The 25081-nt window shown below is 37.9% G+C and overlaps 3 protein-coding genes and 2 long non-coding RNA genes across 9 annotated transcripts in view; 1 reads left to right on the top strand and 4 right to left on the bottom strand.

Moving 5' to 3' along the window:
- Positions 1 to 290: 290 nt before the first annotated feature.
- Positions 291 to 6140, bottom strand: boss (bride of sevenless). Of its 3 annotated transcripts, none has more exons than XM_032435763.2 (6): positions 6086 to 6140; positions 3756 to 3933; positions 2810 to 3289; positions 2295 to 2744; positions 790 to 2240; positions 291 to 734 (listed from the first exon to the last, which is right to left on the bottom strand). In XM_032435763.2, exons 2-6 carry the CDS (start codon positions 3796 to 3798, stop codon positions 477 to 479), a joined length of 2682 nt encoding a protein of 893 aa, XP_032291654.1. In that variant the 5' UTR covers positions 3799 to 3933; positions 6086 to 6140; the 3' UTR covers positions 291 to 476. The 3 variants fall into 3 exon arrangements, with proteins under 3 accessions (XP_032291654.1, XP_015027456.1, XP_002053467.2); XM_015171970.3 differs by having other exon boundaries at positions 6029 to 6126; XM_002053431.4 differs by lacking the exon at positions 6086 to 6140 and adding an exon at positions 4702 to 5036.
- A 573-nt stretch (positions 6141 to 6713) lies between these two features.
- LOC6630864 (probable serine/threonine-protein kinase kinX) lies at positions 6714 to 9219 on the bottom strand. 2 transcript variants are annotated; one of them, XM_070207161.1, is made up of 4 exons: positions 9052 to 9218; positions 8058 to 8981; positions 7879 to 8002; positions 6714 to 7825 (listed from the first exon to the last, which is right to left on the bottom strand). In XM_070207161.1, exons 2-4 carry the CDS (start codon positions 8943 to 8945, stop codon positions 7002 to 7004), a joined length of 1836 nt encoding a protein of 611 aa, XP_070063262.1. In that variant the 5' UTR covers positions 8946 to 8981; positions 9052 to 9218; the 3' UTR covers positions 6714 to 7001. The 2 variants fall into 2 exon arrangements, with proteins under 2 accessions (XP_070063262.1, XP_032292435.1); XM_032436544.2 differs by having other exon boundaries at positions 8058 to 9219.
- Positions 9220 to 10160: 941 nt separating this feature from the next.
- LOC138910982 (uncharacterized) lies at positions 10161 to 11807 on the bottom strand. Its single transcript, XR_011416240.1, has 3 exons — positions 11356 to 11807; positions 10518 to 10640; positions 10161 to 10451 (listed from the first exon to the last, which is right to left on the bottom strand). It is a non-coding gene; the product is annotated as an uncharacterized lncRNA (long non-coding RNA).
- Positions 11808 to 14485: 2678 nt separating this feature from the next.
- CCAP-R (Crustacean cardioactive peptide receptor) overlaps positions 14486 to 25081 on the top strand; it is a 40843-nt gene continuing 30247 nt past the window's right edge. For both annotated transcript variants that reach the window (XM_002053429.4, XM_032436801.2), the window contains exon 1: positions 14486 to 15173. The gene's annotated coding sequence lies outside the window, so the exon portion shown is untranslated. The remainder of the gene's footprint in view (positions 15174 to 25081) is intronic.
- On the bottom strand, positions 19726 to 20290 carry LOC116651066 (uncharacterized). The gene is made up of 3 exons (XR_004304103.2): positions 20164 to 20290; positions 19985 to 20104; positions 19726 to 19917 (listed from the first exon to the last, which is right to left on the bottom strand). It is a non-coding gene; the product is annotated as an uncharacterized lncRNA (long non-coding RNA).

A 25081-nucleotide genomic window follows, 5' to 3' on the forward strand; every position in this document is an offset into this window, starting at 1 on the left:
GTTGTAAAGTCTTAGATTGTTATCATAAGGTGTGTAAAACAATTCATTAGATGATTGAAAGTAAATATTTCAGATAACAGAATAGTTTACCAATTGTTAATACTTTACCAATTGAAAACAAAGCGTCCTAATTGTAAGGCTACATCAAAAATCCCCCTAGGCTGTTTTACTATAATTTACAAATACTTTGATTACACGAATGTCCACATTGTGGTCATACTAGTAATTAAAATTGTTTTGCGAATAATCAACTGTAATAAATCTGTGTCAAAAATATTCAGTAATTATTTTATTTTTCCATTTATTTATATTTAAGTCTTAAATGGACTTTGATTATTGGTTCGTCAATCAATAAAATGTTATATTAACAAATAGATTACATCAATTTATTTAATGCACGTTCTTGGCGCTTTGACTAGAGTTGGAACGGAAGTTGAGAAGTGCTGTTAGAGATACAGATCCACCCTCAGATCTTTTCAGAAACGCGTTATCTTGCTGTGGTCCGGAGAGGGGGGCAGAGAGCATACTGATGAGCGTGAAGGACTTTGTTGTGGATGCGGCGGCGGACGTTGTGGATTGATGTTGGCATTGGCCTGGCGAAGATTGGCAAAGAATTGTTGGCGTCGTGGACCGCCACCGCGCAAAGGCAACGTGGGTATTTCGCTGGGCGATTGATGATTCATTTCTTCCTGCGAGCAGTGGCGCATCGCGGGATTCACGCACTCATAGACGCTCTGAAAGATGGACACATGAGAGAAGGCTGCTGAATGTCAAAGAAAATAAACCCACCTGCTCAGAGGAATACTGATTGTTTTGGGCAAAGGCCAGTGAAGTGAGCGAGGGCAGGGCCTGCGCAATATCCGAGCGTTCAATGCCGCGCACAATGAGAAACGTGCGTGGAATAAGTATACCCACCAACACTGCCCAGCCGCTAGCCTGCATTCCCAGAGGTATGGCCGCATCCCGCCACTCATCGCCAAACAGCGACAGGGCAATCCACACACTCCAGATGATCAGAATGAGCACTGCGCCAATCACAATCAAGATGCCCTCGCGATAATTTCGTTGTGAACGATAGATGAACGGCACCAGGCTGACCAAAGAGCAGAGAAGCAGGAAATCGTAGGCCAGCAAGCCCCAGAGCCAGCGGCCGTAGTAGATGTTCTCACAGGAGACGCTTTCCGAGGCCAAGTGCATGACGACCAGCAACTGCACGGACATGCCCACTTGGACAAAGACACTGAGAACGCAGATTATTGCCTGAATATAGCCATTGACGTGGGACAAGAAGCCGCCCTCAGAACCAATAGAAGCCAGCATAACAGCTCGACAGAGCAGCAGCGAGAATACAAAGCAATAGACGAGCGTCATGATGAACACACGCACGCCACAAAGGGTGTTCAGAGTGTGGACATCCTCGAAGGTGACATGCGAGTTGCGCTGCTCGCCCACATATTCCATGGAGAAGGGCACAAAGGAGCAGAAGACGAGTATAAGCGATAGCAACAGTAATATGGAGGTGACTGGATTTCCCTCAAAGACATCGCCCAGTGAGATGCGCACCACAATGAACACAAGAATGGCCAACGTGGCGATCAGGCCGAGTATGGCTGCCGTCAGACCCGTTGCCACCCAAGTGTCCAGTTTGATGCGCCAGAACATTACACTCTCACCATCAAACAGGAATGGATATCGGCGATTTTCGCCCGCCGTGAACTGACAGTTAAAGACAAGTCCGAATTTGGTCTTCAACTCGAGTCTGGTGTGATTGTCCCGATTGTAGTGGTAGTAAGTGGTCACATTCGTCACAAAGTTCTGTGACGCAATCTCGCGCAGCTCCATGCGCGATTCGCCAGTTATGACATCCACGGTTTCCTGCTTTTTCTGGTACATCTGGAAGAGCATTGAGCTGGACAGTTTGCGCATGCGCAGCAGCGACAGCAGTTCTGCAGTATCATGCGTACGACGATACTCCGGTGTGCGCCAGTCCTCAATGAAATTGAGAAAATTGAAACAGCTCTCCAGCATGTACAGATCCTCATCACGCTTGCAGTGTTTGGCCAGTGAGCCTCTCAGCCAGTTCATCAGATCCACAATGGGGCTGGCGAAGACAAGGATGCGCGAGGGCAACACGCTCTTCCCAATGAGCACCTCATCCAGCGTTGTGGGCATTGGATCCAAGTCAGCGGTGCGCAATTCTATTCCATTTTCCATTAGTATAAACGACTTATTGGGCAGCTCTGTAATCAAATCGATAATAAGCCTATTCCAATTTAGTTCCAAATCGAACTTACCCTCTAAAAATATATGTTCCGTGCGCTCCGTGGGCACAGCAAACACTGTGCCGTTCTCCTTAAAGTGATTGGCCATCTTATTACCAAATAGTATATAAACATTATCGTCACTCTTGAAGTGCATCAAACACATATGCTCCTGTCTGGCGGCATCCATGAATTCATTATATATATCCAAAGTTTCAGTCACAATTTCGACAGAGGCAATCTTTTCACCCCAGGGCATTTGATGCAGCAGGTGCGCCACTTTTGGAAATAGATGAGCACGCGCCGAGGGTATAGGCCATACATTATACTCCAAATCCCTGATTATCGACTCGAGGCGCTTATAGAGATCAAAGTCTATAAATATGCCCATAGAATACTGTGTGCACTGCTGCAAATATTGCACCTCCTGTATGAGCAGATTCTCCGCCAGACTTGCATTGTCCACATTTATAGCACGAATGCCTGTTAGACGGAATATTCAAATATATATCCCAATTTTCTTTGCAGCTTTCGCTTTTATTGCTTACCAACTTCAAAGTCTGCAGATATAAGATTTGCCTGATTCACTCGATTGATGACAAACAGCGCCGAGACGGGATCGCTTGTAATTACACTCAGCATTACATCACCCTCAATGACCTGCACAAGCTCCTGCTGCTTGCGCACCACCTGCTCTCCATCAGCATTGGTAAAGCTCAACTGCAGTCCAGTAATGCATATCTCCGGTACCAAGCTGCCAGCTGCAGTCGTGCTGCTGCTGTCGTCGCTGCCGCCGTTGCTACTGCTGCTGGCACTGCTTGCTGTGCCCTCTGTTGTGGAAGACACCAGTAATGCCAGCTGCTCACCAGTGGTGCTACCCTCATTGGTCGTTGGTATTGCAGTGGTGGTGCTGCTGACTGGTTGTGGTTTCGTTATACGTACCGGTGGTGACTTTTTGGTGGGAGTGGCAGCACCAACCGCATGGCAAAGATCTATGCAGCTTATTGTGATGAGCAGAACAAATAACACTGCAAAGATTCGATTCGGTATTTGTTGTGTTTGATGGTCATTATGAATTCAAAACGGAAACAAAAGTAGACAATTGGCAACAGAGAAGCGAACATGGGGAAATTATTGCATTCTTGCAAATATTTCATTTACCAGACCGAGACACTATAGACACTCGCGGTCGCATTACACGTCACATTACATTAATAATAATAATAATAATAATAATAATAATAATAATAATAATAATACTAATTCTAATAATAATAATAACAATAATAATAATAATCATAATAATCATAATAATAAGAATAACAATAATAATGATAATACTCTATTAATTTACAGCATTATCTGTGGTTAATATCGGTGTGAATAATATATAAATGGATGCAATAAATAAATTTGGTTGTTTATTTTACAGGACCTTAATTATGTCATCTTTCTTGTTTTATCTACTCCCCATGGACTTCATTAAAAACATACCCAATTGTGTTGGCGATTTCCAAATGATCTGCAAGCCACTCATGATCTTTGCAGTTATTTTGCGTTTGTTTAATTGAACAATTTTTTTATTTTTATAATTCTTGTTTTTGATTTTCTGCGCCTTTTAACATTTATGGTTAATTGGCAGCATTTTATTGTCGCGAGTAAAGCAAGTTGCCTACGGAAAAGCAAAAATTGATAATTCTGGCATTCAGTGCGGGAAAAACTATCATCGTAGGTTCGAAATACTTGTGAATGTACTGTGAGAATCGTTATGCATTGCTCTTCTTGTGCACAATTTTAGCATTTGCCATTCCGCTTTGGCTTCGGACTCTTTGGGAGAGTGTTGCACTTTAATCGCATTAAAAATGGTTACACTAACACAGAGGCACACACACGCACACACACATACACAGCTGGGTAAGCTTTAGTTTGGCTTGGCACAGTTCTTTTCCCGCTTTTCACGCTTTTCGTTCGTATCAGTGCAAAGTAATACGGTGGCAAAAATTTTAGTTTTTCATATTTTCATTTCATTTGAAAAACGTCCAGCAGAAAATGTGCCAAGAGAGCAAAAGAAAAATCAATAGCTATTTTCTAGGGAAATATTATGACCCGCTATGGTATTTATAGAAAATTGGATTGTTAATAGAGCTACGTTTCATTTTATTTATGTATATTTATTTATTTCTAATTTTGTTGATAGTTTTATTTATATGTTCGTTCACTAGAATTGACAAGTTTTAATAGCAGATTATATGCACACTATTCGCGGGGCTATGATCCGCAGCTGTTCTGTGCTTTGGTTCGACTATCAAAAAAACACAAGGCGAGAGCAAAAATTTAAATTGAATGCTTCAGTGATTTTAGGGTCAATTAAACATTTGTCGTTTTATGTTTGTCCACGCAAACGTATCACAGCACAACAATTCGATTTAAATATATGTACTTTAATTATATTTGTTTTCTTTGGTTTTTGTTGTTTGCGGATTGACAATCAATTGCGTTGCGCCTATCAACGGGTGCAGCTCTGCAATTGCAACCTGTGTGTGGCACGGTAGAAAACTGTTAGCAAACCGAGTCGCGTTTCAATTATGTTGTATTGGTTTTTCAATGTGTATTTTTTGTAATTTTCTGTTTTCTTTCTGGTTTCCCTGGGTTCTTCTTTCAGCCACCCCCGGAACAGCGATGTCGCGTAATGTTTTGCACCTGTTTTGGTTGTTTTGTTTTGGCCAACTTGGCTTAGGCCGACGGGTTCCGCCCGTTGTTATGGCTATGCACTCAACGCTGCGGTCTCACTCATTTCGATAGTTGAGTGAAAATTTTTCATAACTACAAAAATCAACATTTTGTGACGTGTAACCCGTTCTTGGACTTCTGGCACCCGGCTGAAGTTGAAGTTCAAATATTGGTCATTACAATTAGGCGGCTGATTGAAGCTGGTTTTAAATTACACACACGCGCACGCACATGGGGGTGCCGGGGCTTGGCGGGGTGTTTTTGAATGTTTATGGTGGTGAGTCAAAAGGGCTGCTTCGATATGGAAATTCTATACATTGAAATTGTCTTTAGAAGAGCACATTTAACGAGTTGCTACAGTATTTGTAATAAAAATTGTTTTCAGCACTATTTTTAAAAGTATTTGTTCACTATTTTAGGATGAAATTGTTTTTATTAGCAATTGCTTTTATTTTTTTATCCCAATAATAACTACCGTACGACTTGCCATATTTGCTGTCTGCTGATATATTAATATGTAAACAATTTTTAATAAAATAAATTCACAAATATAAATAAAATAAATTCACAAATATTTATGTATTGTAATTTGTATATTTCTATACATTTTCTATATCTATGTATAGTGTTTGGATAGTTAAATCCCTGACAGTGTGCATGGCAAAGTGGGTAGAAAATCGGGCTAAAATCCCCAATGGACATTGACATTGCAAGCAGCTGTTGGGTGCGGAAATGCTTAGATTGTTTTGCATAACACTTTTAATTAATGTTGTTGACCGTCAACAGCCAAAACTGCTGCAGTTGCAACTCGTTGAATCACTTGGACCCGAGGCCAATATCATTGCATAAGTTTAATTTAGCTGCTGTCGGTTCGACTTTCCTACTGTTCTGATGTCTGCATGTCAAAGTGTGACTTTGGGCACTTTAATTACAGTTGGGCAAGCGCAATGCCAGTTGACAGTAATTCGTAGAATTTCGGTCATGCGAAATGTTCAATTTGTTTATGCAATTTTTAGCAGAGACTTGCGATATATAACCAATTCAAACTTAGTAGGGGAGCAGCAAACGTCACTTAAGTTAGTCATTCACTTTACAGGTAGTCATTCATTCACGCGACCACGTCCATGTCCATATCCCAACTGTTTTGGCCGTAGCGCTCGCAGCTCTGGCACAGCCGTAAGCCCATAAAAATGCAAGAGCTCAGCAAATGGGGGTGAGTGGGTTGGTTGCTGGGTTGCATTTATGCATCCATGCACTCAGGCCCTCAACCACTCACTCGTTCACTCACTCATTCATTCATTCATTGGGCTTGTAATTATGTCTAGCTTTTGGTGTCAGCTCTCAGTGGCATGTTTTGTGCTTAGCGTTGTAAGCGTTTCCATATTTTGCAGTCAATATAATATGCAGTTATTAGTGACACCGGTGGGCATTACGTACCAGGTGGCCTGGCATTATATGGGTCAGCAGTAAGTAGCAACTAAGAAGACAACGGATGTGCTCTTTGAAGATGATTGTCAAAAGCGAAAACACACGTCAAACAAGTTTTTGCTTGGGAGGCTTAAAATGCGATACCAATGTACTGTTTTTTTTTTTTAACAAAACTTATTATTATTAAATAAAATAATTTATGGACTTTTGAAAACCACTCGATTTTCGATCGGATATGGTTAATTACAATTACTATTCACTTTCAATTGTTGGTTAATAGAAAACGAGACTGTAGAACTTTATATATTATAATATATTTTTAACAAATTTATTTTTATTATTTATATTTTCCTGAGGCAATAAAACAAAGTCACGCATTTAACAAATTTCTTTCAATAAAAAATTCCCAAATGTTTTTTGTGTACCTAGGTAACTTTTCTCCTTGGCATCTGACATTTAAAATTTAGCGCGATCGAAATAAAATTAAACCATAACGCAAGTCTTTCTCAGGAAAATTCAGTTGGAGGAGTGTTGTCTTGGCTCGTGTTTGATAATTGTTATCGAATGGAGCATTCATCTAGATTACTGACCATCGCCGGCACCTTTGTTTGAGTGCTGAATTGGGAGCTTTACCCTAGATGATTGGAGCGGAGCACGTGCTGTAGTGCTGCCGCTGAACTTAACCTCGCTATCATCGCTGTAAGAGGACATTTCGTCGGAGCTGTATTGGAAATTATCAATCTCAATCTCGTCCATGCTATCAACTGGTGTCTCCAGCTCCATGTCGCGAGCACCAGCTGGAGGAGCACCAATCGGTATATGTGCTTTTGGCTTGCCATTATTGTATGAAGGATTGACAGCCAAGTTGGCGGAGGCAGAGCTTGTCTTTCCGTTTAGCTCCATGTTAGAGAGTCCAGGTTGTGGATTATATTTCTGCTGCTCCTCCTTCATATCGCTTAACTGCATCTGTGTGCAAAAGCGTTGTATTTGCCCCAACACTTCGCGTACACCCAGTTCCGAGGACTTAACAACGACGCTATGTTCCGATGAAGATTGGTGCTCCTCCGTCGGCTGCTGGTGTGATGATTTCGAAGTGCTGCGGCATGCACAAGGATTCTGCACTTTGACACATTCGTTTGGTGCTTTCTTCTGGTTGCCATGGCTCAACTTTCTGGCTGTCAGCTGTTTGGCAGCCTTCAAATTAAAAGCAGCTGCCTGCTTGGCAACTCGTGTGGGCAACGCTGGTGGCGTCGGATTTGGTTTAACTGATGGAGCTGGGGCCACTTTCGGAGGCTGCCGCTTGCCGGCAGTTAATGCTTGCTGTTGATAAAACATCTTATCGTATTCAGATTTCATGCACAAATATCGAAAGTGGCGTGTATTCTCCTCCCCATAGTGGGTCACCTCTGCGAAAGGATAGGTAAAAGAAGGCCTCTTCAAGAAACAGGCATATACCTACTATTGGTAACTTCATTTTGCAGCTTGCCCAAATTTTCATTGGTCATCCTCAGTTCATTCGAAAAACGTTCCATTTTTCCAGCCAAGTCTCGAAAATTTCGTGTAACCATTTCGGAAATGGTTGTCTTCGAGAAAGGTGTTCGTAAGATTATTTCTTTCGACTAGAAGGCATATACTTACTCCAACGGCCTTTCGCACAGTTTGGCGTATGAGCTCAAAGAACTCTTCAGGATCCTCATCCTTATCATCTTCATCAGTCCCAACGGGCACATGCATGCCACCATGCTGTTGCTGATGGACCGGGCCGCGTTGATGCTGCTGCTGCTGATGCTGATGCTGAAGCTGCAGCTGAAGCGGATGTTGCTGATGCTGCTGGTGCTGATGCTGATGCTGCTGCTGATGTTTCACATTCGGATGCATATGATGCATTTGATGATTATTGTTTATACTGTTGATGCTCGGATGAGTCAACTGCTGCTGCTGATGCAGCTGATGCTGTAGCGGATGAGAATGCGGCTGGTTAGGGTTCACATGCAAATGCCCACGTGGTCGACGGGCACTCAAACTATTCGTGTTGTCCATCTGTTCCTTGTCCGAGAGCTCCGTTAGATTCGGCTCCAGCTCTGAATTCTGCCCGTAGACTGTGCGCTGAGTTATTTGCATGGGCATTGACTTGGCATATGGATGGGTGTGTGGATGTGGACGTGGGTGGCAGTTGGCCTTGTTGTCTTGTGGCACAAAATGTACCTTCGCCTGCTGTCCGGGCAACGCCTGGCGGGCGCTAGGTTTGACTCGTCGGTTCGATACTGAGCCATAGCTCATAACCTGTGCGGCTGCCGGCTGCACCTGCATTTGCATCTGAGTCGCCTTCGAAGGATGCGTTACCACACTGCTTGCAGGACGCATATTGTTGGAGTTTAATGGTACATTTGTTGTAATATAATAATCGTTGGCAGTTACATAGCTGCGCTGGGTGCGAGTATCCCCTTGACGGGACGAGTTAACACGCATTGTTGCTGTCTTGGTCATGCCCGGCTGGGGGACAGCCTGCATTCGGGCCGGTTGCATGGCCTCTAGTTTGGTGCCATATACTTCTTCGATGCCCTTACGTCGATTTGCGCGCACCATATCTATCAGTTTTCTTATAGATCCCTTATATGGAACTCAAACTTACCGCCAAAAAAAAAACACAATTTCAAATGCAAAACAAGATTTTCTTGTGGTATTCTCATCAATATACCCCTTTAAAGGCCTTCTTAATGCACAATGTTGTTGTTACTTGTAAACTAAAATATTGATAAATGTATAAATTTTTTATTGTCTTACATTTGTATATATCCAACTGACTGTTAAGGTAAAATGACTTGATAATTGAAAATACTGTATTTTAAAGTTATTTTCAGCGCTAACTGAGATTTTGATATTGAGGCTCCTTTAAAAAATTACTTCTATTCGTTGGGCATTCACGTCAATATCCTCATAAATTTGTATGTTTTCTCTTCGAATTTATTTTCAAATAAAATAGTTTTCACTTGTTTGATTATTTATATGTGCTTAAATATAAATTAATTCAAATATTATTTTCTTTTAGCATTAAGTCAAGAGAAAGTTGTACGATGGTTGCTCAGATATAACAAATTTTGGAAATAAAACTGTCTAGTATTAAATCTTCATTTTAAGAAATTACTCTAAATAATATGAAAAGCTAGTATTTCTATATTTTATGGCACATAAGAACGTTTGAACTACTTATTATTAAAGCCCGTCATTACTTTGTAATAATAATCTTGAGGATTAGTTTTTCATTAGTCCAGATAAAATTAGTTGCACTGCTAAGATATTGCAATTATATGGAATATATATATAGATGGAGATGAAGAACCCATTGAGTATATATATTTTTGAACGCTATCAACAGCCGAGTCGAGTTTGTCTGTCCGTTCCTATGCAAACAAGTCTTCAGGGTTGAAACTAGATAGTTTTCATAAAGATTGTGAAACTTTGAAAAGTCCCTCTTTCTGTTGCACTCAGTACATATCTCGGAGCCATATGAATCGGAACAATTTCTTGTTTATTAAGATATTTTGAAGAAACTCGGCATTTATTAGTTCTACTATGCATCTAAGATATATGCAAAATCCCAACAACATCTATATCAAAAAGCTTCCATAGGAATGATCGGTCTAAAATAAGTTGTATGAAGATTCGTTTTGAAGATATCTTTACTATAGTCGGAATTACCTATTTTCCCTGTGCTTTTTTGATACGTGCAAAGCACTATGCGCAATATTAAAAGGTAGGTTTTGCAAGGGTAATAAATTTTCGGCGTGCCGAAGATAGCCCTTTTCTCTCGTTTAAAATCACTTAAGATAAATCAGCTAAGATTCACAACGATATCAATTTTAAGTGTTACAGTTGGAAGGCCAATGACATGCGACCAGGTTCAACGTTTGTTGCCATTCATTTTGCCGGAAATATTTGTTTGATTTTACCAAATCAAAATGCTAATGAGCTCTGCTGCTTTGGTGCAGTGCGTTGATTGCGATGTTTAAATCGGTTGCTTGCTTGGGTGGGCTGCATGGATTTGCGTAGATAAATAAGTGTGTACAAATATGTACAATATTTTATAAGATTATTTACCTTTGAACCTTTATGGGTGGATGTATCAGCAGTGCGGCTGCTCAGATTTTGTACGCCTCTGGAATTTTTAATGCCAGTCTAAGTGCCACACATCCCGACGTGATGGCTTTAAGGCAGGCAAATCTGAAAAATATAACACAAAATGCCTTAGGTTACAGACGCCTAAGACTTGAAGTCAGGCTGCAATATAAGATGGAGACGCCTTAATTGGGTCAGTTGGCTGCAGCCTTGAGTTGAAATCAAAACCATGCCACATGCGGCACCATTTTGATTCTTTACTCATTATGCAAATTGCGCACACGACGTGTTCGCTGCTGGGCAACAGCAGGGCACCGCACTATCACGCATACTTGTCTGTGGATATAATATAGTTGGCAAGCTGTTGCATGCAATAGGCAAGGACAAGACACAGGCATTTGCACAGTGACTACGATAAATATTTTTGTTATACACAGTCATTATGACTTTGAACCGTCTATTCGTTAATGTGAATTGCTTTTCCATTTGACTGTAAATGTCTAACCTATCATTAAGATTATAACTTTTAATAATAATTTTTATTTATACTGGTAATGAATTAAATTTTGGTTCCTCTTGCCCTCACTTCCTCTACCTTTTAATCTCTCTGGCTTCTCTTTATTTTCCCTACACTCCCTCTGCTAGTTACTTTTGTGTTTACTCTGCTTGCCTATCTTACCCCCTTTCTCTATCTTACTCTTAGTGTATGATATTCATAAATTCAAAATATACAAGCTCGTTTATAAATTTATCATTTTCAACTACTCTTTTCTACTGGTTCAAATACTTTTTGTATATACTGTAACTTATGCTCACTCACACACATACACACACAGAATCGAGTCATGCATTGCCAACGACAGTTAACATTTTGATGACTTATGATTTTCTATAGCAGTCTGGGCTGCAACTGAGGCTGGGAATTGGTTGAAAGTTGAATGGGTTTCGTGCTGCAGTTGGCCACAATTCCCGATGTGTGGTTAGATGCGTGTCTTTGTTTGTGTGTTTGGTCCTGTTGCCTTGCTAAGAATGTGTCCACACAATTGTTCATTTCTATTGCAACGTTTTGTACATCATCATCCTCGTCATCCTGTCCATAATGCGCTCAGAGTGGTCTTTATTTGTTTATTTGCATATGTCAGTTGCAGTTCTCTTGTGTTTGAGTATGTCCTTGCCAAGCGAATTGCGCTCACTTGTTATAATCAGCTTGAGTCCTTCAAATGAATTGAATCAACAGATTTGTTTGGCTTGTGGCAAATTAATTGTTGATTCCAATAGCTTCACAAGAGAAAACAAAAATATGATTACTGGTATTTAAATAAGTAGATATTACACTGAAACAGTCATAAATAATGTTATAAATCATTTTATGTGACCAAACGCGCATTAGACATGCTTAAGGCGCCAAGACACTCCTGATACATATTTAGCGTCCCAAGTTTATATCATAAATCTAACAAAATGCGTACAAATTGGCCAAGTAGTAAATTGGCGCGTGTTAGCTCTTAGCCAAAGAAAATAAACAAGTACATGGCTAAGTAGCTATATATACTAACATTATTAGCAGGTCAATTAGCAGCTAGATGCGCATGTAGATATCTCACAGATTCATAAATTTGTCAGCTGTCGTCGAGATCAACATATTTATCTACATGAAACACCAACGCGCCTTGACGTCTTAAATTATATTTTACAAAATGCTTCAAACATTTTCTATTTATTTTTATTGAAAAGAAAATTTGTTGTGGGGTCTTTCATTCATAACAGAATTATCCCACTGAATTAATATTATTTTACCAATTTAAAATATATATATATATATATATATATATAAATAAAATGGTTAATGATTCAAAAATAATAATACTTATATAAAATAATGAGAACTAAAAAATAATAATAAATAAAATAAAAATAAATAAAATAAAAACAATTTTTCCTTAATTGAAGTCTAGGGTATTGCAAACACTACGCCAGGCACGTATACTATAAAATTCACATTATCTTATATATATATATATTATATGTGTGTGACCAACAAGTAAATAAATTCATGCGTTTATATTTGTTTAGTTTAAGCGCTTTTTATTGTTGTTCGTCTGTTGTTTTAAACATTCCCACTTGACAGGAGAACATGACGAGTGTCGGCATTCATCGTAGTCGCTGAAATTGTTGTCTCATTTCTCTGTGCGCTGTGCTTTATGACTAAATGTGCGTAATAAATAAATACAACAATAATAAATTTGCCTGCAGATATTGGAATAAAAAATAAATAAATAAAGCACTTCGTTTATTTATGCGATGCTGCCAAAGTTTTCGAATTGAGTTAAAATGCGATATTCATAAACGCGGCTGTTGCCATTGTGTGTGCAATAACAAATTGTTCTGTTTGGCTTTGATTGTTGACGGTTATTTGTATTTTGATGGCTTTTGCTCATGCATTCATAATTTAAACCAAAAACAATAACAACAACTCAAACTGAACTACTGGTATATCACTTTATGGGCTTATGTTTTGTCTTGTGGTATTTCTTAAAGATCTGTCGCCTTTTATGCATGGCTCTTTTGTCTTGAGACACCAAAGCAGAATGAAATGAAATGCATTAGTATTTCGGTCAACATTTTTGCGTCACTCAAATCAATTAAAGTCATAAACATTAAAAATATGCTTGGATAAAATCAAAAAACAAAACGAGGTACGAATCATTTCAAATGGAAATATGGACGAAATGAAATAAATGTTTACTTTTGATTTTTACGTTCATATGTTGTATAAGCATCATTATACCTATTTCTAGATATTTGAAGAGGTGTTTTATATTTAACAAATTTGCAAATAGTAAAAAAAGAGCTGAAACACTTTCAGCCATTCTACATTTATATAAATATATGCTAAAATGTTTTCATAATACAATATTTATTGTTCTCATAATGGAATTTATATTGTTCTTAATCTAGCATATGTCGGCAAAAAATTTAAATATTTGACTTAAACATAAGTTGTTGTTTTAATGGTATTTAGCAGCAATTTGATAAGAAAGCTCTAAATGTTGCACATACAGCTGCTACGCAAAAAGCTTCATCATGTTGCTGTGCAACAAAATGTTGCACAGAAAATGTTGCTGACCACGTAGACAAATTAATAAAATGCCAGAATTATTACAAATATTAACTCCATACTTGAAGCACTTAGCTTGGCAATGCACATCCACGTCATCACGTGCAGTGGCAGAAACTGACGTGCAACATTCAAGTGCAGCGGCAACATATTAGCAGGCAACATGTGCGCAAACTAGTTGGGCAACATAAACAAAAAACAGCTGTTTATGTTTCTCCTTCAGTTTCTGGCGCCGGCAAAGCTTTCTGAAGTGAAATCAAGCAGCGACGACGCCGTCGCTGCACAGTGGGTCCATTGGGAAATTTTTTGTTGAAAATAGATAGAATAATGAAAAAATTATGGCCGTTTAAAATTTGAAATATATGAAATAAACGAAAACTATATATTTAAATTTAAAATACTTAAATTTAGAAGCTAAATTGGATTAGACACTTATACAAACTTCTACAATTTATTTCTGATATACTCAAATATACGAGTATACTATTTAAAAATGGTTAGATATAGTAAATTTATTAATAAAAAATATATGTTCGTATGCAATTGAAATTAAATTTATACAAATAACAGACTAGATAAACATAATCATTTTAAAAACAAGTTATCTATATATTGATTACAACATTTCTTAAATTACTCCAACAATACTATTTTGAATAAATGAAAGTATTTTAACAAACAATAAACAAACCCACTCGAACACATTTTGTCAAAGAGACCACTGTGCGTTGACGACGGCAGCAGCAACAGCAGCAGCAGCAACACCAGCAGCAAACAGGAAAATCCGCACGACGATGCCACACACAAATTCAGTTCAATGCGAAATTGTGAATGAGCCAGACGGCGAATTTCTTGCGACCGAAATAGCCAAAACTCTCGTAACGGAATATCGCGAAATACTATTCGTAATAAGTGCAAATGAAATGTGGTTGTGTTTTATGTTGCACAGTTGAGCTGCGCCACGACCTTCGGCAAGTGGAAGATACAAGCCAAGTGCGACTGCTACGCGGAAGGACAGGAAGACCTAAATGACTGCAACAAGAGCAAGATTTATTCACGCTGCCAACTAATGAAACGTGGCTGAAAACAGTGTCAATTGCAGATTGTATTGCGGTGATTTTTAGTGTTGGGCTAAACGATTTGCAACAAGCCTTTAAAAATTAATTGGCCAAATCGCGTGTGCATCTCTGAGATACAAAACGTACTGCGGCAGACATACGACGATAGTGAAGTGTGCGCGCAGCTGCAACTGCTGCAACTGCTGCAACTGCCGCAACTGGCAGATACCAAAACTCATCGTCTCCCAAGTGGCAACGGGTGAAATTTTTCGTGCCAAATTTGCAAAATTTGCAAAATTGAAGTGCAAATCACAGCTTGTTCGCGCAAATTACCGGCGCTTGTTTAACACCCTGAACAGCAAGCCAAAACTCAAGCCCAAATTCAATTGCAATTTCAATTGCAAACTAAACGCAAACTCAATCTGAATTGCAATTGCAATTCATGCGACGGCAAATAGTTGAGTGAGTATCGCGCGCATTGCCATTGCGCAATTTATAAGCGCCATGCCTTGGACTCCGATTTAGCTTTTAAGTATCTGTTCATTTTACATTTAGTTGACAGTGATTAATCTTAACATTTGCATTTGAAATGCAAATGCCGTGCGAAAAATCATGCAATTAATTTAAATGATTGCCACATATTTGTGTATCTATTTCACTAGCTAGTGCAGTTTATTTAATTATTATGCCTTAAATGTTGTCAAAAGTTCGACGTTGTTAACCAAGTTACTTTACAGCACACAGCTCACACTTTTGACCCTAGAATGCACTAGGAAATGCGTCCACATCAGTTTTAATATTTCATTAAAATTTCCATATGCATTTCGAGCTTGTGCAAACTTTCATTTGTAATTTATGTGCGTGTTTTGATAGAGGCGGCAAAAGTGGAGGCATATTGGTTTTTGATCAAATACGCATGTTGGCATATATATCAAATTTGTTGTAACAAAGGAGAATTGGTAAAATTTGCAATCAAGTGTGTGGCGATGCAAAGCAACGTATCTGAAAAGTGCCATATGCCTATATACATTAATATTGCACTAAATTGAGGCTAATAAACTAACTAATCAAATAGCCAAATTAAACAAGGTTTCTGGTTTGAATCCGAGGCAAGTGCAGAGATGAAGTGTTGTCTTAGTTTTGGGGGTTACTATATCCAATACATATAATAACAAGAGCTTTTGACACTTGATTTGTAATGATAATGTTTGCGGCCTTTCCATGGTATAAATTAGCTGGCCTGGTTTTGAAATAGCTCAGGTTGCCAAAAGGATTTAAACTATATTGGAAATATTTAATAAAAAAAAAATTGGTTTGTTGTATTATAATGCTAGCGTATATTGCCCGGCCTTGCCTGTGAAAAGTTTTGTGCTAAAAATTTTAGATAGTACCTTTCTACTAAGTGCACACCCGAGAAAAATTGAAATCTACACATCTTAGAAATATGTTTTATGCTCATCGAATAAATAGGCAAGTGTTGGAATCAACGGTTTTCTCCCATGTAAGACTTGCGGTGAGAATCTTGAAGCTGAAGAATAACCTTTCATTCATTCAACCTCTGACCCGTATTTGCATTCCAAAAACTTTCATGCACCGCTTTTCGCTAATTAACCACTGTTGCGAGTGGAATTTCCCAAATCGGTGAAACACTCATTCATTAAGTTTTTCAAAATAAGTTTGAAGCAAATCAGAAAAAACTTCGTATTGATCCTTAAAAAGTAAATTTGAACATGAAACGTATCCCACCAAGTCTTTGATCGCCATTTCCACCAAGGAGGGCTGCCTTTTCAAAAAGTGCGAAACACACCTTAAATGAATCTGAACAATGACTACAGTGAAAATTTCAGCCTCCTAGCTTTTACGGTCTGGGTTGTGCATTGATCACCAGTCGGTCAAGAAGTCACTTAGTCAATCAGTCAGAAGATACTTCGCACCCTGCACATCGAGCTGCCTTAAGAAATATTTGTAAATATTAATTTTAAATGCTTTATTTAACATGGGCTTTAAGTTATAGGTAATATTAATAAGGGATTAATATTACTTGTATTAGTACTTTATTTCTTTTTTACTGTCTAGAGAGAATAGCTTTTTATAGAAATGTATAAATAATTATACATACAATAAAATAACTAGAGCTTGCTAAATAATTTAAGCACATAGAAACTTCTTACTTTGATTTAAACATATTCAACCAAAATATTCACCGGCAAATGTCCCTACTCAAAGCTTGCAAATGAAAAAGTTTTCTCAACTTGTTCACAATTTTCAGTTCATTTGGTCAGACAGAAACAAATAGTTTTCAATTTGTGACCTAAAATGTGTCAAAATGTGACTTTGAAACCAATTCGAGCAGTAACAAACTCTCGACTAAAAATAGACTCAAGCTTTATAATTTGTTGGCAATTAATTAAAATGAATGGATGAGGGCAATGCTGCTAAATATCGAAAATCTAAGAGAGTGATGAGGGATCTATAAATTTCAAGTCCACATAAAGCCAGCTTAAGGCAAAGGCAAATTAAGGAAACTTCACACTTTCTAGCCACATGCAGAATAAGGCAGCAAATATAAAAACTTCGTAGCCCAAAAAAAAAAAAAAAAAAGTGCGAACGCCAAAGTTCAAATGTCAGTTATGGATAGACTGAAACTTTAAGACCTACCCCTGTCACTGTCACTGCCCCCAATATCATGTGTCTATGTGGGTCAGTTTGGTGTGTAGATTGTGATTGATCTGCGTTTAATTCCATTTTGTTGCTGAACGGAAGCGTAAAAATGGTTCGCTTTGAGCGATGACACGCACAAATCTCTGCCCAGAAGTTTTTAAGAGTTGGAGGTCTTAAAAGCTGGCCACGAGCTTGCACGGGGTTGTTATGCGATACTCATGCTCGACATATTTATGAAGTTGTTAGCTGGACAGCGATACCCACATGCAATACGAACCCGGCAGCATATGCGAAGTTGTTCTTTCAAGTTTTAACAGGCGCCTCTTCTACGCAGAACAACACACACATACACACTCACACGCACACGCAGCTTGGCCTTGCTAATCATGTGGTTTTTTATGCAGCACAAGGGTCTAAAGCGGCAGCTTGTTGTGTGTGCGTGTGTAAAAGTATGTGGGCGTGGTCGTGTGTGGTAATGTTGATAGGCCGAGCGCTGATTTAAGGCAGCTGTAAAATGCGCATAAATATGACATCAAGCATGAAAAACGGGCAGTCCCAAAAACGTTTTCTCCTTAATTACACTGTGCAGCATTTACTAAGGGTCACTTTGAAATCTTATGGAGAATTTCTTAAGAGATTATATGGATACAAACAAAATTAAACTGTTAAATAAAAATATAACATACAGTTAATATTTTCTGAATGCCTTAAAAAATCAGATTAGTTTACCTTGCATTTACCTTTTTCCGGAATACGACACACTATAAAAGACATAACATAAGCTTGATAAGCAGCCATTCAAGTTGAACAATTTTAGCCGAGCAGTGAGCATTGAGCACAGTCAATTCTCAACAGCTATGGCAATTGCTTAGATGAATGCACAGGAAATACCAGCCAGGATAACGTATGAATGAGCATACCCATACTTAAACTCACACCTATAATCATAACCACACTCATACTTACAGTAATATACGATTACAAAAATAGGAATACGTACGTTTAAATTGCAAATGGCATTTGTATCTAAGTATTTTTCATTTGCTTTGGCATTTTTCATTTCTGTGATTTTCAATATTGAATGCGTGCCCTGGCATGGCATGTTGATTATGTGATTGTGACATATACTTCGCTTACAGATTTAGCAGCTACTTACTTGAAACCATTCTTCTCTTGGCGGAACTTCGTTTCCTATTCGTACGACAATTTGTCGTTTTCAAGTTTTTTCAAAACCGATATATACTTCCTTTGAAGCACAATAAAAATGTTTTTAAAGCCTCAACTGATTTTTATTCTTTTTTTTTTGCCATTTTCTGTTTCTGTTAGGCAATTACTTGACAAATTTTACATGTCATTGACTTCACAGCTGACTGACAATAACAGGAAATAGTCTATTATGCAACCCACATCACGCACACACATGCGAATGTATACTGTATATACAAACATCTACTATAAAATCAGGCCAATTCTGTCCGCCAGTCTGTCTGTCAGCTCGTATTGCTCGCAACTTCCGCCAAATCTTATCACAGCCCATAGAAATGCGCCCAACTTGAATCTGTCAGTGATTTGTGACACCTAATTGAATTTTTGGTACAATCTATTTGCTGATGCTTTAGTGCCGTCGCGGAGCTCTTTTAAATTAAGTGTAGTCAATTTATTTATTCAAGCTAAATCGTTTAAGAAATTGGGTCACTACGATTGAGAAAAGAATAAATTAAGCGAGCTTGCCTCTATATACCTATATAAAAAAATACTTCATTTTATTTTATTAATCTAATTTTAAATATTTTTTAAAATTAGTTTTTCGTTTACACCCAATTCGTGTTTGTATAGATTTTTTTGCAGACTATTTTATTCTATTAATTTTATCAGCCACTTTGGCAGCAACGCCACAAAATTCAAGGCAGCTGACCAAAAAAAATTCAAACAATTTCAATTAGGGTTTTGTAATGTATATGCATATATAGGAGATTTCCAATCTATGGCCAATTGCTCTGTGTCAGCAAATACGAAAATACAAATTTGCAAAGACTAAAATAAATGCAACATGTAAATTGTTGTTAGTGCGCACAGCTGGAACATCCATTTATATTGACAAAGTGTGAAACATGTATGTAAAGAGAGGGGAAATATATTTCAATAGTCTAAAAAAAACTTGCCATGAGAAGAAAAGCATAAAGTGATTGTTATTAAATTTATTCGAGGCAATTGAAAATATTTGACACAAATTAAGGCAAGTATTATTTTGTTGGTTTGTTTAGGTAATATATTATTCAAGCTTTAAACAAATTGTAATCAAATTTTCATAAAAATTTATTAAATTAGGAATCTTCCAGATCTATAAGTTTTTATTATGGCATGCATAATACAGAAAATATAATAATAATGTTATTAGCCGTGCTCTCATTTATATAGTTGGATCAAGGACTTCATCCTCCTTCAATTGAAAAAAACACGTCATCAATAAACTCATTAGAAAAATCTTCGAAACAAAAAAATGTAAATACTATGTATAGGCAGTTGGCTTTTGGATTTGAATTTTCTAAATAAAATTTATCAAATGAAAAGCTTGAAACAGATTATACAGAATACTCAGTAAATCGACGCACGTTCATTGATTTATCAAATTCTCTCATGGGTGTTTACACACAACCAAAAAAATATTTCTGTGTCATCGAGAATTGGAATTGGGTTGGAGTTTAGTTGGAACAAAATTCTATGTCCAACTCCTGTAAATTTAAATAAAAATTGTGAACAGAGTTAGATTTGGCTTATACAGTCTACTTACAAGGATTCCCATGCTTACTTTTCAAGCGTGGTAAATTAATTTATAGTGTGAAAAGTTTCGTTAAACAGTTAAAAACTGATAATATACCAAAGAAAGGCAATAGAAATGCAAAAAAAAAGTAAAAGAAAATCACAAGGCGAAGTCAAGACAACATTTTACTGTAAACTCTGAAGCAGCTGTCAATGATTTGTTTCAACAATTTTGCCTGTCGTGTCGTTAAACGCACATAAATATTGTGATTACCAATAATGTGCCGACTGTCTGGCCGTCCAATTGTCTGGCTGTCTAACTGTCTGCTCGTGGTTTTTATTTTGGGGTTTTTTTGTGCTGTGTACGGCACTTTTTTAATGATGCCACCGCAACATTAATGGGCGGTTGTCCCAGTGGGCGTTCGCCTGAGTTTTCGTCTTTACTTTGCTGTGGTTTGCACTTTCAGACCAACGCCGAGAACATGTCTTCAAGAGATATTTCTGTACGAGTTATTTAATTTTGCTCATTACATTTAATTTATGCGCTCTTAACGCGTTCGGCTTAATTATCGACTGCATTTGAGGCCAATAATCACCGACTGACAGTTCAATGAGTGTTTAAATTTTATTGGCCATGCAATTATGCATGTTCGTAAATCGGCCGGCGCTTGACATTTCAATAATTTAATTTTTATTATTATTTTTTCGCCATTGTTAATGGTAATATCATGTCATTTAATACGCTGGAAGCATCCCACATCCCCGAGCCACCCTCTGGCCACAGAAAATGCACGAGAAATTTAAATGATTTAAAAATATCACAGTTGCATTAAAAGCCTCAGACGTTCAGTTGCGACTCACACTTGGAAGCCACGTTAATCATACGTAGTGTGCGCCCACCCAAAAAACAGTTGGTTTGCAATTTTTAACTCGATTTTTTTTTTTTTTGCTTCGCACAACGTCGCGTGTTCATAATTCCACATGTTAAACACTTACCAATGTGCAAGTCTGAGCTAGCATGTGTCAAATAAATACTTTAAAGCAAGCAAGCATTTTTATGGGAATCCGCTTACTTTTTCAAATACTCTGCCCAACGTAAAAGCCATTAGAAGTTTGGCTAGCACTCAGGTTATAGTAATAGTTGATAGCCTTACTAAAGTATGGAGAAATGAAAACTTAAAGACTTCCTAAGATATAAGCTACATTATGTAAATAGTTTTTAAGTGAATTTAATTTTTAAAACTCCTATGGGCAGGTATAGAGATTTTCAAATGCAAGATTATGTTCCGAGAATTTTCCTTGATCAAATTTTTGAAAGGAAATAGTTTATACCCCCTTTTTACCTGTAACTCAGGAAGCCGGCAGCTACCGTAGCATTAAAGTCGTTTGCTGAGGCCATAAAGTCTTTGGCAAAGTATTGCTGCCCGCATGACCAATGCCACAAATTCAAGTTTAAATGTCCCATAAATCTTGTGTTTCCCGCCAGCTTAACAGATAGCCATTGCTATAACCCACAACATATTTCACTATTTTATCGCTGTTGTGATTAAAACACTTTTGTTTTGCCTAATTGGGCCATGTGTGGGACAGGCCGTTCAGATAAGCGTGATGTATGTTAGCTGGCTGGTTGACTGCGTAGTCTGTGTTGCCTGTGACAACTGTGTTTGGTTTGCCTTGCTTACCAGGCCGGCGTTGTCAATAATAAACAGTGTCAGCAGAAACACCAACATTGCTATCACAACATCAGTAAAATGAGCTGGCCAACTGCTTCTTCAATAATAAAATGCAAGCCACCGACACGATGACAAAATTGCTGTCATGGGTCGCCAATGCGGACGAAAATAAGAACAATGCATCACGACTACTACACAGTTTTCATAATTTTCGTGAACTATCCATAAATGACGTCAGCTGCAGTGCAAAAAGAAAAGACCCAAATGGCAACCGCTAATGGAACGACAGCTCATTAACATGTTGCACGCGTTGCAAGTGTGGCAGTCAGGCATTCATGCAATCAACCAGTCAACAAGTCAGTCAAACCTGCTGTGTAGCTGGCCGCTCCCTCAGCGGCAATCCATTAAATGAACAATTTATTTCAAAATTTATTTTCACTTGCTGAAAAAGAATTAAATGCATTTCACTCGTAATATGTTTATATTAAATACCTGTTCATTGTGTTTGTCGAATTAGACGCAAATTATTGCACTTCTTTGAAATATAGACATATCTGAATATAATTATAAATAATGATAATGCGCTTGCAACCAATATGTAGTTTTCTTCGTTTATCATTTATCATTCATAATAAATTGTATAATTAAATATGTGACAGCTTTATAAGCATTAAAAATATATGAAAAACTTAATTTATATCTACTTTTCTATACATATTCAATATTCTATGAAGTACCATTTAATTTTTTTATAACGTTTCTTCCTATAAACTTTTCTCAATTCGATTTACTTTTCTGTATCGCTTTCCAACTGCTTTAAATCCATAATCAAGCCGTATGAAAAACATGAAGCTTAAGGTATCAGAAAATGCATATTCTCAGAAGTATTGCCAAGAAAGCACTTGTGAGTTGAAGCTGTGAAAAATGCAAATGGATTGAAATACAATATGATTGGCACTCGATTGCGGTCCAGATTGCATCTGTTGTCTTTGGTTTACTCAATAAACCCACCTTACAATTCATATCCCTTAACTGGAAGTCGGATTCGTATACAATGTTGTCGTTTTATCAGTTGTTATCAAATGAACTTTTTGCACAACTTATTTAAATGCAAAAAATTTTTGCAATGCGTCCATGTTCAGTACATTCTGGTGGGTGGGTTGGTTGCTGGAGCTTCTTCTCGTCGACAGTTCTCAAGTAACTCTTCTGAAATTGCCGGAACATTGTCAAACATGATAAAAAAGCAATTTGACTGCATAATTCTTGGATATTGTGACTTGACTTATTAATATTCTGGGAAAACGTTCGGAAACCGTTTTTGAATTACTAGCATTGGGCAGGAAATTAAATTGCTTGGCTTTGTCTTTTGAACGTACTCTGCTCTTTTATGGCATTTTATATGACTTCCAAGATGCATCAAAAAAATCTAAGAAAAAAAATGTTCTTTTTCTGTCTAGCACCTTTTGTATCTGAATATTTTATATTTGTATATATATATTTTTTTTTGGACTATGTATTTTTGTTTGTATAAAGAAAAATACAAATTTTGTATGCCAATATAAAAATATTAACGAAGTTTTGATTCTTGGCGATCATTTAATGTCGTCGTAGATAGTGCAATTTCATCATCGATATTTTACCTACAAAAGATTCTTAAACGCGTGCACCAAGACTTAAGTGCACGTGCGACACTCAATTCTATTTACATCTTTTTGATTTTGTCTATGAATAAAGTGGGGCAATCAAGGGTTAGGCAAGCACATCGCACATGCTCATGCTCACATACATAGACAAACCCACAATGACACATGTGGAGGTATGCAAACAGATGCGAGAAAGTGCGCTAAGCCCATATGAAAGGAGTAAAATCCTCTGAACTGCTGTCGTCGCGTACGTGGGGGCATAGGCAAAAGCACGAGTGGAAGAAAAGTCAAAGACAAGGTGTCAAAGGAGCACCGCAGGAGGCAAAAGACAGTGCAATTAAGGGGCCTTAGCCGCAGGTGTAATGTGCTGCCGCATTAAATGACACGATTTTTGGTTTTTGTTTTTATCACTTTTTTTTCTAACGATAATGGTTGAATGGCATTTGCAGCATTCACGTCTTTTATTGATTCGATTGCTTGGCAAAACGAGACAAATTATTTTACACCTGAACGATTTGTGACATGTCTGGAACTTGGTTGAGTTAAAAAACGCTGTTTGCCTGAATAACTCACTGAATGACTGACAGACTGTGATTGACAACAATGTTAAGTCAAACGAAGAGGGTAACGACTAGACAATACCCTGCATCTACTTTTGCGTTAGGCAATATAAGCAAGAGTAAGTAAGCTGAAAAGTATACTATAGTTATTAGTTGAATCTAGGTGAGTCTTGTAGAATAATGATAGGATAAAGTTATATAAATGATAGTTGTAATGCTTAAAGCTACAAACCTTTGACACAAATTGTACGATCAGCCAATGGATGTTTTTACTCCTTTAAAGGCAGCTCTATTATCCTTGCTCGTCAAAGGCCGAACATCATTGCATCTTACACGTTTTTATTTTCATATATATATATCTAATTCATAATATTTGTAGTATAGGGTATTAATGCACGCTACTTTGTGTAAGCGTTGTCGCTTTCTAATTTACATTTTGGTGCGCACCACAGATCCGCCCTCGCGCACCCCACGCCGTCTTCTAATTACAGGCCTGCCAAAAAAGAAGCCAACTCACAGCTGATCTGCCGTGCGCTGCGTGGCAATATACGTATTTGACATTGCAGGTTGAGAGCAGTGAAATTTCTGATTTACCCATTGTCGATTTTTTGGCTGCTGGTGTAGGTGTTGAGATCCATTTATCTCTTGTTTGTAGTCACTCTATAGACATATCTGGCGCTTTCTTTGACTGTTGACTCTGTCTGCCAGTTGGTTTGTTTGGTCTTCTGTTGGTTCTGTGGCATCGCCCACGTTGCGTCCATTTCCTTTCGTGGGTTTTCAATTTCAAATTTTTTTTTTTCATATTCTTTGACTTGCCGGCCTGCAATCGCAACTTTTGTTTGCGTTTACCAAAATTGCTTTTCTAAAATTTGCACGTCGACTGCGAGGGGCGGTCCGACAGCACTGATGTCGGTGTTGGCATCGGAAGTGGGTACGCTGAATGAGACACTTCCTGACGCAACACGTGCTACATTATTCAGCATTTAATTAAATATCTGGCTTATTTCGAATCAAGCCAATCCAATGCACTTTGATTGAGCTACCCTGCTCTTAATTGCTGGCACACAGCGACA

Source organism: Drosophila virilis, chromosome 2 (genome assembly GCF_030788295.1).
Source record: "Drosophila virilis strain 15010-1051.87 chromosome 2, Dvir_AGI_RSII-ME, whole genome shotgun sequence".
In the NCBI taxonomy this organism is placed as follows: Eukaryota; Metazoa; Arthropoda; class Insecta; order Diptera; family Drosophilidae; genus Drosophila; species Drosophila virilis.

What these genes read in the sequence shown, in the direction of transcription:
- LOC6630864 (XM_032436544.2), bottom strand. Translation starts at nt 9,005, where the DNA reads ATGGTGCGCGCAAATCGACGTAAGGGCATCGAAGAAGTATATGGCACC. An exon ending in CTGTGCGAAAGGCCGTTGGA is followed by an intron (nt 8,003 to 8,057) that starts GTAAGTATATGC and finishes CCTTTCTCGAAG; the next exon opens with ACAACCATTTCCGAAATGGT. An exon ending in GCAAAATGAAGTTACCAATA is followed by an intron (nt 7,826 to 7,878) that starts GTAGGTATATGC and finishes ATCCTTTCGCAG; the next exon opens with AGGTGACCCACTATGGGGAG.
- boss (XM_032435763.2), bottom strand. Translation starts at nt 3,798, where the DNA reads ATGAGTGGCTTGCAGATCATTTGGAAATCGCCAACACAATTGG. An exon ending in GGAACATATATTTTTAGAGG is followed by an intron (nt 2,241 to 2,294) that starts GTAAGTTCGATT and finishes ATTTGATTACAG; the next exon opens with AGCTGCCCAATAAGTCGTTT. An exon ending in ATCAGTATTCCTCTGAGCAG is followed by an intron (nt 735 to 789) that starts GTGGGTTTATTT and finishes TCCATCTTTCAG; the next exon opens with AGCGTCTATGAGTGCGTGAA.